The sequence below is a fragment of the Aotus nancymaae genome, unplaced genomic scaffold (assembly GCF_030222135.1).
Source record: "Aotus nancymaae isolate 86718 unplaced genomic scaffold, 86718_ANA_hifiasm-v0.15.2.pri h1tg000036l, whole genome shotgun sequence".
NCBI classification, from domain to species: Eukaryota; Metazoa; Chordata; class Mammalia; order Primates; family Aotidae; genus Aotus; species Aotus nancymaae.
In genome coordinates this window covers 12,651,194-12,663,403 of record NW_026988450.1, presented here as the reverse complement: position 1 = coordinate 12,663,403, position 12,210 = coordinate 12,651,194, and the positions used below count along the sequence as shown (strand labels likewise).

The following is a 12,210-nucleotide window of genomic DNA, read 5'->3' as shown; positions in this document are numbered from 1 at the left end:
CTGCAGAAAACAGGGATGCTTCCATTGAACAGCCACATACGAAAGCTAAATCCTGCTAGTGTAAAAATCATCAGATTGCACTGGATAGAATGAAAGCAGAATAAGGAAAGAGGAATACAATAAAAAAGAGAAAAAGTAAAATTTGTAACAAATTGAAATTGGTGATTGGTTTGCTGAATAGCAGAAAATCTGAAATGAGGAGAAACAAAATAGTAAGCTATGAGAAGACAGAAAACAAACAGCATCAACATGAATAGGCCTGCCTGATTCACTAACACCCGAGAGCATCGCCTTGCCACACTAAAGGGAGAGTAACTGAGGACGGCTTCTTGCAGTCTGGGCTGGGGTTTCGGGGTAGGGGGATTCAGTAGCAGTAGAAGTAGCAATGTTATTTATTACTGTAATAATAATAATAATAATAATAATAATGATAATAACATCTAAATACTTAGGGCCAGGCATTTTTCTAAGTGTTTTAATCTTCACAACAATGTTACAAATAGATGTTATTCCCATTTTATGGGAAGGAAATCTGAGGCACAGGATAGTTAAGTAATTTGCCCAAAGTCACGCAGCTGGTACGCAACAGCTTAAATCTACAGCCATGCATTCCAGACCCCACACTCCTCCTAATCCCTGAGCTGCGCTGCAAAGCCAAGTCCTGCCCATTTACTTTCTTTAGTATTATACACAGGGGATACTCTGCTGGAAGCCAGCTCAAGTTGCATTGGGATGAAATAACCTGTCTTAACTATGTTGTGGTAGAATAATGTAACATGTCCAACCACTACACAAAAGAAGCAGAGCAGCTCAGTATATCATAGAAGTTAATCTCAGAAGAGAAATGGGCATCTCTGCATAACTTAAAGCCTAAGGAACATTTGAATGCATAGTATGATTCGGTTAAACCTGTGACCTAGCATATAATTTATTTTTATTTTATTTTTTATTTTTTTTTTGAGACACAGTCTCACTCTGTCACTGAGGCTGGAGAGCAGTGGCATGATCACTGCAACATCCTCTTCCAGGTTTAAGAGATTCTCCTGCCTCGGCCTTCGGAGTAGCTGGGACTGCAGGCACTTGCACCACGCCCAGCTAATTTTTGTATTTTTAGTGGAGACGAGGTTTCACCATGTTGGCCAGGCTGGTCTTGAACTCCTGACTCCAAGTGATCTTGCCTGCCTCAGCCTCCCAGAGTGCTGGGATTACAGGTGTGAGCCTGTAATAACCACGCCCCACCATAGCATATACTTTAGATAGGTGGCTAGTCACTCTTTGCTGTAGAATATTTGAATAGTCATTTAAAGTTGTTACCTTGAATTCTTTATCAATTCCCTGGAAAAGTAATATTTGAATAGTCATTTAAAGTTGCTACCTGGACTTCTATCTCAATTCCCAGGAAAAGTAATATTTGAATAGTCATTTAAAGTTGTTACCTGGACTTCTATGTCAATTCCCAGGAAAAGGCCATACAGTAGCCTTTTCTCTGACCTGAGGATAATTAAAGAGGCAAATATATTAGTAATAATTATGAATTCATTTATTCATTCATCAAATATTTATGGAGTGCTTCCTGTAGCTAGACATGGCCCTAGGTGGCTGGGAATATATAATGAATAAAATATATAAGCTTCCTGTCCTTGGTGAGTTCACATCCTAATGAGAGGAAACCTGTCCCCCACCACATGTACTTAGGCAGATTAGCACTTGGCCAGAGGATGAAAATAACTGTGGACTGGACAATGGTGTCCGGTCCGCAGTGGCCAAAAGGAGGGGCAGGGGACTGCCCAGCAGCAGGAGCGGGTGTGTGGCGGCCCTTTACAAGGAGCTTTCGTGTCTCAGTTGGCTGTTGGCAGTGGGTCTTCGCTATAGACCAGTGGCACTTTGTTCATTGTCATTGTTGAAGGAGAAGACCTGCAACAAGAAGAAGATGGACCAGCAGGAGAACCACAACCAGAGGATGAGGATTTCCTTACGGTGACTGATGTCGGTGATAGATTTGAGACCCTGGAACCCGAAGTGTTTCATGAAGGTAGAACACTTTTTTTCAAGTTTCAGGATAAAATACAATCAATGACTTATAATCACTGAAGTGTTTCTTAAACCCCTTTAAAACTGATATTTAACTTTTGCTTAGATTTTTAAAAGTTGAAGCTTAAAGCTTCAATTAAAGCAAATTTTTTCTTAAAATAGATATATTGATTTTGGTTCAAAGCACTTTTCAGGGAAACAGAATATTCAGAATATACAAATTTCTTATAAATAGTAAATGAAATATTTCAGGAAACTAGTTTTACTATACCTACTTCTGCCTAGGGTGCTGTTTGCTAAATGAAAGTCAAACAACTAATGAAATATTGGACTAGATAATCTATCGCAGGCTCATGTGTTTACATGAACTCTGTAATTATAGTGAGCAGAACACAATTTTTAGCTTCTATACCAGGCATTGGCAAACTTTTTTTTGTAAACAGCCAGAGAGTAGATATTTCAGGTTTTCTAGATTATACAGACTCTCTTCAGCAACTCAACTCTGCTATCACAACATAAAAGCAGCTGTGGACAGTTCCTAAGTGGGTCAGTGTGGCTGTGTTTTTATAAAACTAATTTGTAAAATCCTACCCAATGTGGCTGGTAAGTACACTGGCTTGAACACAGCTCACTCCAGCCTTGACCTCCCTGGCTCAAGCAATCTTCCCACCTCAGCCCCTCGAGTAGCTGGAATCACAGGCTTGTGCTACCATCCCTTGCCAATTTTTTTATTTTTTGTAGTGTCAAGTTCTCTTTATGTTGCCAAAGCTGGTCTCAAACTCATGGCCTCAAGCAGTTCTCCCACCTCAGCTTCCCAAAGTGTTGGGATTACAGGCATGAGCCATTGTGTGTCGAGTTAGCCAACACTTTTTAAAAGCATAAAAATAATGAAAAGTAGTTTATTTACTTTGCACAATACAAAATATTTTGGAAAATTACTTTAGAAGCCGGTAGCTCCTACTTTGTGAGTACATGTATTTCCAAAAACTTAATATCCATGTCTATTGTTTAGAGCAGGAAATGCATTTTCACATGAAAATATGGGATGGTTGGGTTTTCAGAAGAATTGCATATAATGCATAATTTTCTGTGAAAAATACAAACACAATACTTTTGAACATCTATATGATTGATTTTTGCTGCATTATACATTGAAAATAGGCACTCACAGACTAGGTTTAGAACTTTATGCCCTTAGTAATCATTTATGTCATGATTTCTTTGGGACAATGTTTCCAATTTCCGAGTAGGGATACTGATAAAACTATTTTCATATTTCTTGTTGCTTCTTCTCTCCAGTCTTTTGCCAAAATGGCTCAGCAAGATGGACAGTTGCTCAGAATTTTCGTATCTAGATATTGCTTAAACAACAAATTTCAGTTAAGATGCTCAAATAAACAGAAACATGAGGAATTTGATATTCTTAAAGTTAGGAGTCACAGATTGGGAGTAGAAAGAAACACTTCTAGGAAGTTTACAAATTGCAGAAACCCTACTTTCTGATCTAATCTTTAATTGGGACATTGATGCAGTTTGAACTTAAAAGTTGGTTGTTAGACGTCTTCAGAAAATAAAAATACTTATTATTTATATATACATTCAATGAAATTAACAAGGCCATAAGTGTGGTGACGGTCGTATGATGGCAGCTCTTTTGCTATCTGGGGTGTATGGGTTAAGTGTTGAACACATTTATCCTTCAGCTCCCCAAAGGTATAAAGCCTCTTCCACTGTTTCTCTGTTCCCATCTGTTGATGCTGTACTTTTGCTCTAGAAAATGGTAGGACAGGTCCAGGAAATAGCACATTCTAGTGGGATGTGAAGTGGATTAGAAATGAACAGCTTTCCTGGTCCGGCCTGTGTCACTGTGTCACTCTGAGTTGTCCTCTCTCTTTAGTGCAGGGGGTGGTGGTTGCATCCTTGTGGAGTTGAGTGACTTGAGAAGGAGAATGTGTGAAACATCCCAAAGTGTAGTTCTAGTGAAATATAAAAGTGTTTAGCAGACTTTTAATTGATGATAGTCTTATTTTTTAAAAACAAAATTAATGATAAGCATAAGATTCAGAGTACATATATAGGATATATAGATACCATTTTGTAAAAGCAGTTAAATATCAATCTAATATTTTTTTTTTCTTTCAGAAACTGAGCATAGTTACCATGTGGAAGAGACAGGTGAGATTTTAATACTGTTCTTTCTTAATTAGAGTTAGTCATTCTTTAAAAGAAGTATATAGTATCTATTATTAATAATAATATACACAAGATCTGCAATTAATAATTTTATTATATGTCTTATAATTTACTATACTTCTTTGTGAATATACTTTTTGGGTTTTGAAGTCTATTTCCTGAGGATACATTCTTGGTAGGATTACTAGTTTGAAAGGTAGGATGGAATTGTCTGTTTTGTAGCTTTCAATTACAAAGTCAACGAAAAGTCTAAATCATGTTTTGTCACGTGCCAGCACCCTTAAAGGGCACGGCCACAGGAGTGGACACATCATCTGTCAGCACTTTACTATTTTGCGGTTCAAATATAAACCAATTGATGACACGACCCCCTTATTCATCTTTGCATTTGGCATTTAACGCACTTAATACCTATTTGGTCCAGGAGTGAGCATGTTTGAATATCATTATGACTTGATTTTGCGTTTCTATCATAACTAGAAATTGTTTCTTTCTGGTTTCGAATATTACATGTATTCCTTATTTGAGACATATTTGTAATTTCCTAATTATTCCCTAATTTATAGTTTCACAAGACTATAATCAGGATATGGAAGAGATGATGTCTGAGCAGGAAAACCCAGGTTTGTAAATGTTAAAATTATTGATATGTGTTTTTTGATTGAGGCAGTGGCCAAGGCCATTTTATTCCAGGGTTAACAATTCTGATTCAACATAGAGATCTCTGTATGGCATTTATAATCACTTTTGATTGCTCAGATATTTATAGAAATGTCTGAATATAGTTTAAAACTACATGGAGGGATGAGAGAAAAAGGAGATGTATTTTTCAAACCACTGTTGAGATTTTGGTCTTTGTAGGTTGGGTACTGGGAAATGGAACGGGCAGTATGATATATGATAAAGTCAGGCTGGGTACAAATCCAAGTTCTACTTTTTCCTATCTTTGTGACTTAGACATCAAATTATGCAGTGTTATTCAGCTTAAATTTTATGAAATGATAATGAAAATAGCTATTTGACAAAGTTGTGAAGATGATACTTAATTTATGAGTCTCTTAGAATGGTGTTTGGTTTTTTCCTGTTTGGCAAAGTTGTGTTTTTGTTTTTTAGATTCCAGTGAACCAGTAGTAGAAGATGAAAGATCGCACCATGATACAGGTATTAGATGAGCATTTTCATTAGATGTAAAATATTACCTTAGGTTTTTCAATCACATGCTGTGTTTACATGGTGATTTTTCTTTTAAAGACACCAAGAAGTAATTTTGACATCTAATGCATGACATTTGGTTTTATAACAAAGTTAGACTGTTAGAAGGATATCAGGCTTTCATATTTCACCTCATCAACTAACATCACCTCCATAACAAAAAAAGAATGCCAAATTTTAATGCTGCTTTTGTGTATCAAATTCCTCTATGCCAATTTGAGAAATTTTAATGAAAATAATTTACCTGCCCTTTAACTGCTTTTGGGCAGAGGCATTTATTATTGACTCTGCAAACATTAATATTTGGAGAAATAATGTTTACAATTAAATAGGTTTTTTTTGTTTTAACTAAACAGTTGTATAGAATGACTCATATAATACTTATTTTGCTTTTATTCTCTTTTTTTCAGATGACGTAACATACCAAATCTATGAGGAACAAGGTTTGCAAATTATTTCTAACCTTAAGCCACCTACTTGTTTTAAAATATATCTATAGTTTGACTATAAAATAGGGAATATTATGTTTTTAACTATAAACATTGCAATTTAAAACATCCAAATGAATGGTATTGTTCAAAGAATTTACGTGGGGAGACTGTTTACCCATTCCACTGCTTCTGCCATTGCCTAAATAATTTCTTAAATTCTTTACAAGTTGCCTTAGAGACAGTTACAGTCATTCAAGAAAACCAATCTCGGTAATTTATAGTTGTCTCTCTCTTAACAAAAGTATGCATGAACAACTACTTTAACCAGAGGTAATTACTTTAGCTGCTTCTACAAATTAATTCCACTCTCAAAGGTGACTGATTTGTCCTCTTGGGGAAGGTCAAGAAGCACTGGGTTCTAGGCTTAAAGGCAGCATAGAGAAAACAGTTCTGGCAAATTTGTGGCATCAGCAGCATCTGATTCAGTGTAGGCCTGTACCTCCCTTCTCTTGTGTCCAAGCATTGCATGGACTATTGTGTCGAACTCCATGAAGTAGATTTTATTTTCCCTGCTTCCTGGAGGAGAGAAGTAAAGTTCAGACATTATAAATAAGCTGCCCAAGAATGTATGACTAAGAAGTAATAGAGCCAATAATAAATCCTTTTTATTCCATTATCCTCAAAGATGATTATGTAGAAAGAGAGAAGTCAATTAGGTATAACTTTACATGTAAAGCCAGAAACATGAAGAAATACATCATAATTGAGTTGGTGGATATGGAGAACTTTCTGTGTTCTAGATAGTTTTAGGGCTTGGAATTCAAATATGAATAACATAGGATCCCTACTTTCAAGGAATTTATAGTGTCATCATAGATAGTGAATCACAATTGAAGAAAATTAGGAATTTTTATAAATATGAGTCATATTTATATAATGATTTAAGACTTGAGACCCTACCAAGTTTATCGTCATAGTGGCTATTTCTAATGGGATATGAGTGACGCCGTGGGAAAAATCCTAGGTTGTATCTTTCGGTACTGACAATTTTTATGAAAAGTTAAAGAATTTGAACCTGATGTGTTCACAGGAAGATTTGGGGCAGGGAGGAAGCTGGGGGAATAATTTGGTCTTGAGATTACGCTTAGATTTTCTTTCCAATCTTTAATTTGAAAGAGAAAATAGGAATTGAGAAATACAAGTTGCATGTAATGATGGAATTTGAGATATTTTGCTCATTTCTATTGATCATTATAATGTTTTAAAACATATACTATAAGGACATATTTGGAATGCACTTTGCAGACTAAATCTAGAGGAATTTAAAGTCAAACTTGTAAGAAGTATAAAATTAGATTCTATGCACAAAGAATATTATATATTTTCATAGGCAGAGTATCATAATAAGAGTAATTTAAAATGTTAACAGAAGGCAGTAAATATGACCTAAGGGATCAACAAGATTGGGTAAGCTACTTTGGATTTCTTTGCCAAAATAGAACATAAACTGTTTCAAACAAATAGATCTAATTGAACAGAGTATTATTTACTATATGCTAAAACAATACCTTTGTTAAAATTCAGTAATCAGAGTAGTGAAACCAAGTAACTGTCATGTAAGTGAAGCTGTAAGTAGGGTGAGATTTCAGTGGGAGAATAGAATATATTCTGTATTAAACTCCCAAACTCCAGAACATACAGTTTGATAGAATTATAGCAGGAACCTGCTTCCACATCAAAGATAACCTAGGAATCATTCGAGGCTACGTTGGACAAACCTGGGAAGTGACATTATGGTCTTACCATGTAATTGACTTATTTATTCTTATATTATTTAGTGTCTTCTGTCCAAAACATAGGACACTGGAGCAGTTTCTAGTGAAGAATACACACATGGTTCCTGTTCTCATGGATCTTATATTTTAGCAGGGGAGTAGAAATTAAACAAGTAATTGCAATGTAGTTTTTATTCCCAGTTGTGATAAGTGCTGGGAAGGACAAGTACAGTGGTAACAAGAATATATAATAAGGTACCTAGTTTGTGGGTGAGGTGAGGCCTTCCTGAAGTTTGAGCTGAAGGTGGGAGCAATTGACAAGGCAAGGGGAAAGGTGGCTGGAGAGTCGTATGAGGTCTCTGACGTGAACTTGCAAGCGTAAGGCTGAGGTGATGACATGGGCTGGGTTCAGAGGATGCCTGTAGGTGAGGCCACGGACGTTCATTCTTCACCTTCGAGCACTGCAAAGTCATTTTGAAAAGATTGATTGGTCTGGTATGCAACAAACAGACTGGAGAGACAAGAGTCAATACAGGGAGAACAGGTAGGTTGGCTGTAATCATCCAAATCGGGTCTTTCCCTGCATCACATCTCTCTCTGCCTGATAAGGAACCAGAGGAGATGAGTTTCAAGAAAGGGATGTTCAGTGGTGCACTGTGCTACTGAGAGCCATGTGAGATGAGTGCTGAAAACCTGCCCTCATCTGGCACTGCTATGGCTTCACCAGTGGCCTTACTTGGAACTGTTTCAGTAGATGGATAGGACAGAGATGAGATGATAGTTTAAACCAGGGTGGTGGTAGTGTTGGAGGAGAGAAGTGGGCAAAGTTGAGAAACACTTAGAAGGTAAAATTGGCAGGTCTCGATGCATGGGTGTAGCTGGGGGGAGACAACAAGGTGCCAAGAGCCACACCCACTCTTCTGCTTGTGCAGCCTGATGGCAGCGGGTGTTCTTCTCCTAACACGGGAGAGACTGGAGACAGGGAACAGGGCAGGGGCTCATGAGTCCAGTTCTATAAGTGGTGATAGTGAGATTTGTCTGAGGCATCCAAGAGGAGAGATCAAATGAGCCATGTGGTGGTGTTTGACTCTCAGAAGAGAAGTCTGCTTCATGATTGTGAGTGTGGGAATCATCAGAGTAGTTACATGGACATCAGGACCAAGCTCAAGGAGAGTGGATAGAGGGAGACATGAGGCGGTCCTATGGCTGGACTTTGAAGAAATCCAACATTTAATAACTGCCAAGAAAAAGATGAAGTGAAAAAGAAGATTGAGGGGGAGAAATGAAAGACCAAATGGGAGAGTAGGATCACCCTGAAGTCCAGGGGCAATGGTGTTTGGAGAAGAATGATGTCGCCAAATACAGTGAGGCAGGTGAGTGTCCATCAGATCAAATGAGGTACTGGCGGAGGAACGGGTCTCAGCAGGAGCCTGTTCAGGGGTAGGGGTCAGGGTCCAGAAGACCGGTGGCCATGAGTTGAGGAGGGGAGCGGAAGAGATGAGCCATGAGATGTGAATGACTCTGAAGAAATTAGATTGTGCAATGGAAGAAAGAGAGCGTGAGGGGGAAGCAAGCTTAAGAAAGTGGTGTTGCTTTTTTAGGTCCTTAGAGGCTAGAGCATGTTTAAATGCTGACGCTGCTCAGGGTGATACAATGAGCACACATTCACTGCTCCTTTCTCTTGCAAATCCAGCAAAAGGACAAAACACGTTAAACATTGTTCCCTGCTGTACCCCAATACTGAGAATGTCTGAAAGACAGTAGGCACTCAATAGTTTTTCTTTATTAAATGAATAGGAAAGAATGAACTTATAACCATGCTGGGAAAAAGAAGGATGTTTGCTTGTAGTGTGTCAGAAAATTGGAGGTATTTTGGAAGATCAGGTTGACCAAGGAAGCTATGATCCACTGGGCCCTGGAGAGGCCTGCGTGGAGATGAGACTTCCTTGCAGCAGAGTAGAAGTACTGAGCCTCATGCCAGCCAATGAGGGAGGCAAGGGTGGTGCACCCTTGTTAGGGTGGGGAACCCTTCATTCTCAGGGGCTGGCAGTAGAGACATTTGGCCCCAGGTTAGAGGTCTGAGAATTGTTTCCTAAACAAAGCAGGGAATCTGCCCATGAATACCAGAATCCAGTTGATTTGCAGGGTACAGCTTCTGCTAATTCAAAACCTCCACCAAAGATGTGAAGAAAATTTTTAAAAGGTAGTAAGTGGCTGCCCTGGAATTAGAATCCAGACTTGTTTTACTTTGGACCAAACTCATCTCCACCCTACTCTCTAGTGGGCTGTTTCCCAGTGACTAAACTGTGTAGGTTCAAAGATGTGTAAGGCATTGTCTCTGCCCTTGAAGCATGTTGTCAGTTTTTGTGTTATAATGAAAGTTAAAGGATTTTTCTTTCTTCTTCTTTTTTTTTTTAGTAGTCTATGAACCTCCAGAAAATGAAGGTGTAGAAATCACAGGTAAGTTTTTTCTGTAAGCAGATGTTTTCTGCAAGTCAGCTCCCCCTGTATTTTGTTGTCTCTCTTACTTGTGGAACAAAGAATGAGTGTAGTAAAAATGCAAGACATTTTCAAGTCAGTAAGAAAATAATTGAGTATCGAAATTAAAGTTAATATTCTAGTATAAATATTATCCATCAGAAGACCCCGTTTAAAGTCAAATTTAGCTATCTGAGTGGGCATGAGTTAATTTAGGAATCTGAGTGAAGGTAAGTGAATGTAAGATGTGTCACTGATCAGTAACATGTAATGAATTCTGATTTTATTGTTTATTTTAGAAGTAACAGTTCCCCCTGAGGATAATGCTGTAGAAGATTCAAAGGTAATTGTAGAAGGTAAGTTAAATTTATGGCAACGGTTTTACCTTCCGTATGAGAATTATGTTTGTTTATTCCTGTGTTTATCGAGCATTTCCTACTTGCTGTCTATACAGTGCTCAGGAGCTAGGAGTACAAGAGGGAAGAAGCCAGACAGAGTCCTGTTTTCACTGGGACTGGCCTTCCACTGGCCAAACAGATGATAAATAAAGGAATTAAGGATTATGAGAAGTACAAGGATATACTGTAACAGCAAACAATTGATGAGGGTGTGGAGGGCTACCTTGAGTAGGAGCAGGTGGCCACCCCAAGGGGTGATCTGGTGAAAAGGGCATAGCTATGGGCAGAGATGGGTTGAAAGATGGGTCCTTTATGTCATGATTCAGCTGGAAAAAAAACAAATTTTTTTTTTTTTTTTTTGGTGGGGGGGAACTGAAGGGATGGTTCTGAAAAATAAAAATAATTGCATATGTTAAACGGTGGCGCTTCAGTACAACTTAGATTTAAATATGTTTCTTAGCGGTTTACAGAGTTCTTTCACACGTATCATTTCAGTTGCTCCTCGTAGTAGACACTGAGAAAGAGGGAGGGCAAAAATCTTTATACTTATTTTGCAAATGAAGGCCTGAAGCTGGAGTGAGATCAGGTGACTGGCTAGCCCTAGGTTCCATAGCTGTAAGTGACCAAGGGGATATTCAACCCAGGACTGGGACCCGTGGGTGACTCTGCGTGGGGGTGTGAAGTTATAGGGGTATGGGAGTGTCTGCTCTAACAACCATAAGTTGCCAGGGGGAGCATGTAACGGAGAATTTTGTTCATACAATTACTCTTAAAATTCATTTAGGGGCAGCTGATTGTCATCTTTCAGATTAAGTGTTACTGTTTTTGAGCTTGGTTAGGCAGAATGGAAAATGGAATGGTGCAGTTGACTGAAATGGGGGGAGATAGGTATGAGGGAATGGGGGAGGCTAAAACTGCTCTCTGTGTTCACTTAGCTGCTGGGAGAGACCCCTGTACAGGTGCTGTGGGCCCTTGTGTACTAGATTGAGTTGAGATTTTTTTCCCACCTTCTGTGACTCCATTCTCTATGAGGAATGTTAATGTTCTGAAGAATATTGCTGAGTCTATACGTTTATTTGGTGAGAATCAGAAGATGGAAACCCATAATCTCCAGGGAGAACTTTCTCCAACCCACCCCACATATGTTTATAGAAAATAACTAACATCACAGTATGCAATTTGACTCTACCTTTCTTGGTTTAGAAATGTTTTTTTCCTAATACTTTTCATTGTTTTGATGTGTTGGTAGAGGAGTAGCAGAGACTGCTAAGGGAGTTTCCTGTCCTAGGCAGTGGGACACCCAGCTGTCCACCTGCCGCCCACCCTGCAGCTTCTGTGGTGGGCTCCTGCATTGCCTGAGTGGACAGTGAGGGGAGCTTACCTCTCACACACGCCAACCTCATTTTCCCTATCTCCTCTTATCTTGGCTGGTTGTTTCAATATATACTTGGATTATACCAGAAACATGGAACTTGTTTTTGAGTCCTCCTCTCCCTCTGTCTCTATAACTAATCCAAAGACCTGTTGATAGACTCCCTAAACATTTCTCAAATACATTTTTTATAACTTGTGTATAGCCTCTTGTCTGGCTCAGCCCCTTCTCATCTTCCTAGATAACAGCAGTAGCCTGCTAGCTAGACATCTTGACTCTGTACTTGTCCTCTTCAAATCCATCTTTCACATGCCATTAGG

At 38.6% G+C, this 12,210-nt stretch overlaps 1 protein-coding gene across 10 annotated transcripts in view; it reads left to right on the top strand.

The window, feature by feature from the left end:
• ASPH (aspartate beta-hydroxylase) overlaps window positions 1-12,210 on the top strand; it is a 221,692-nt gene that overhangs the window by 75,108 nt on the left and 134,374 nt on the right. For 6 of the 10 annotated variants that reach the window (XR_010345529.1, XM_064384227.1, XM_064384225.1 and 3 more), the window contains 7 exons: window positions 1,907-2,032; window positions 4,174-4,206; window positions 4,791-4,847; window positions 5,338-5,385; window positions 5,847-5,879; window positions 10,061-10,102; window positions 10,420-10,476. Coding sequence is in view for 9 of the 10 variants with exons in the window: in XM_064384227.1 (XP_064240297.1) it covers window positions 1,907-2,032; window positions 4,174-4,206; window positions 4,791-4,847; window positions 5,338-5,385; window positions 5,847-5,879; window positions 10,061-10,102; window positions 10,420-10,476 (396 nt within the window). In the remaining variant the exon portion in view is untranslated. The remainder of the gene's footprint in view (window positions 1-1,906; window positions 2,033-4,173; window positions 4,207-4,790; window positions 4,848-5,337; window positions 5,386-5,846; window positions 5,880-10,060; window positions 10,103-10,419; window positions 10,477-12,210) is intronic. The other 4 variants (XM_064384230.1, XM_064384226.1, XM_064384231.1 and 1 more) reach the window with 1 other exon arrangement.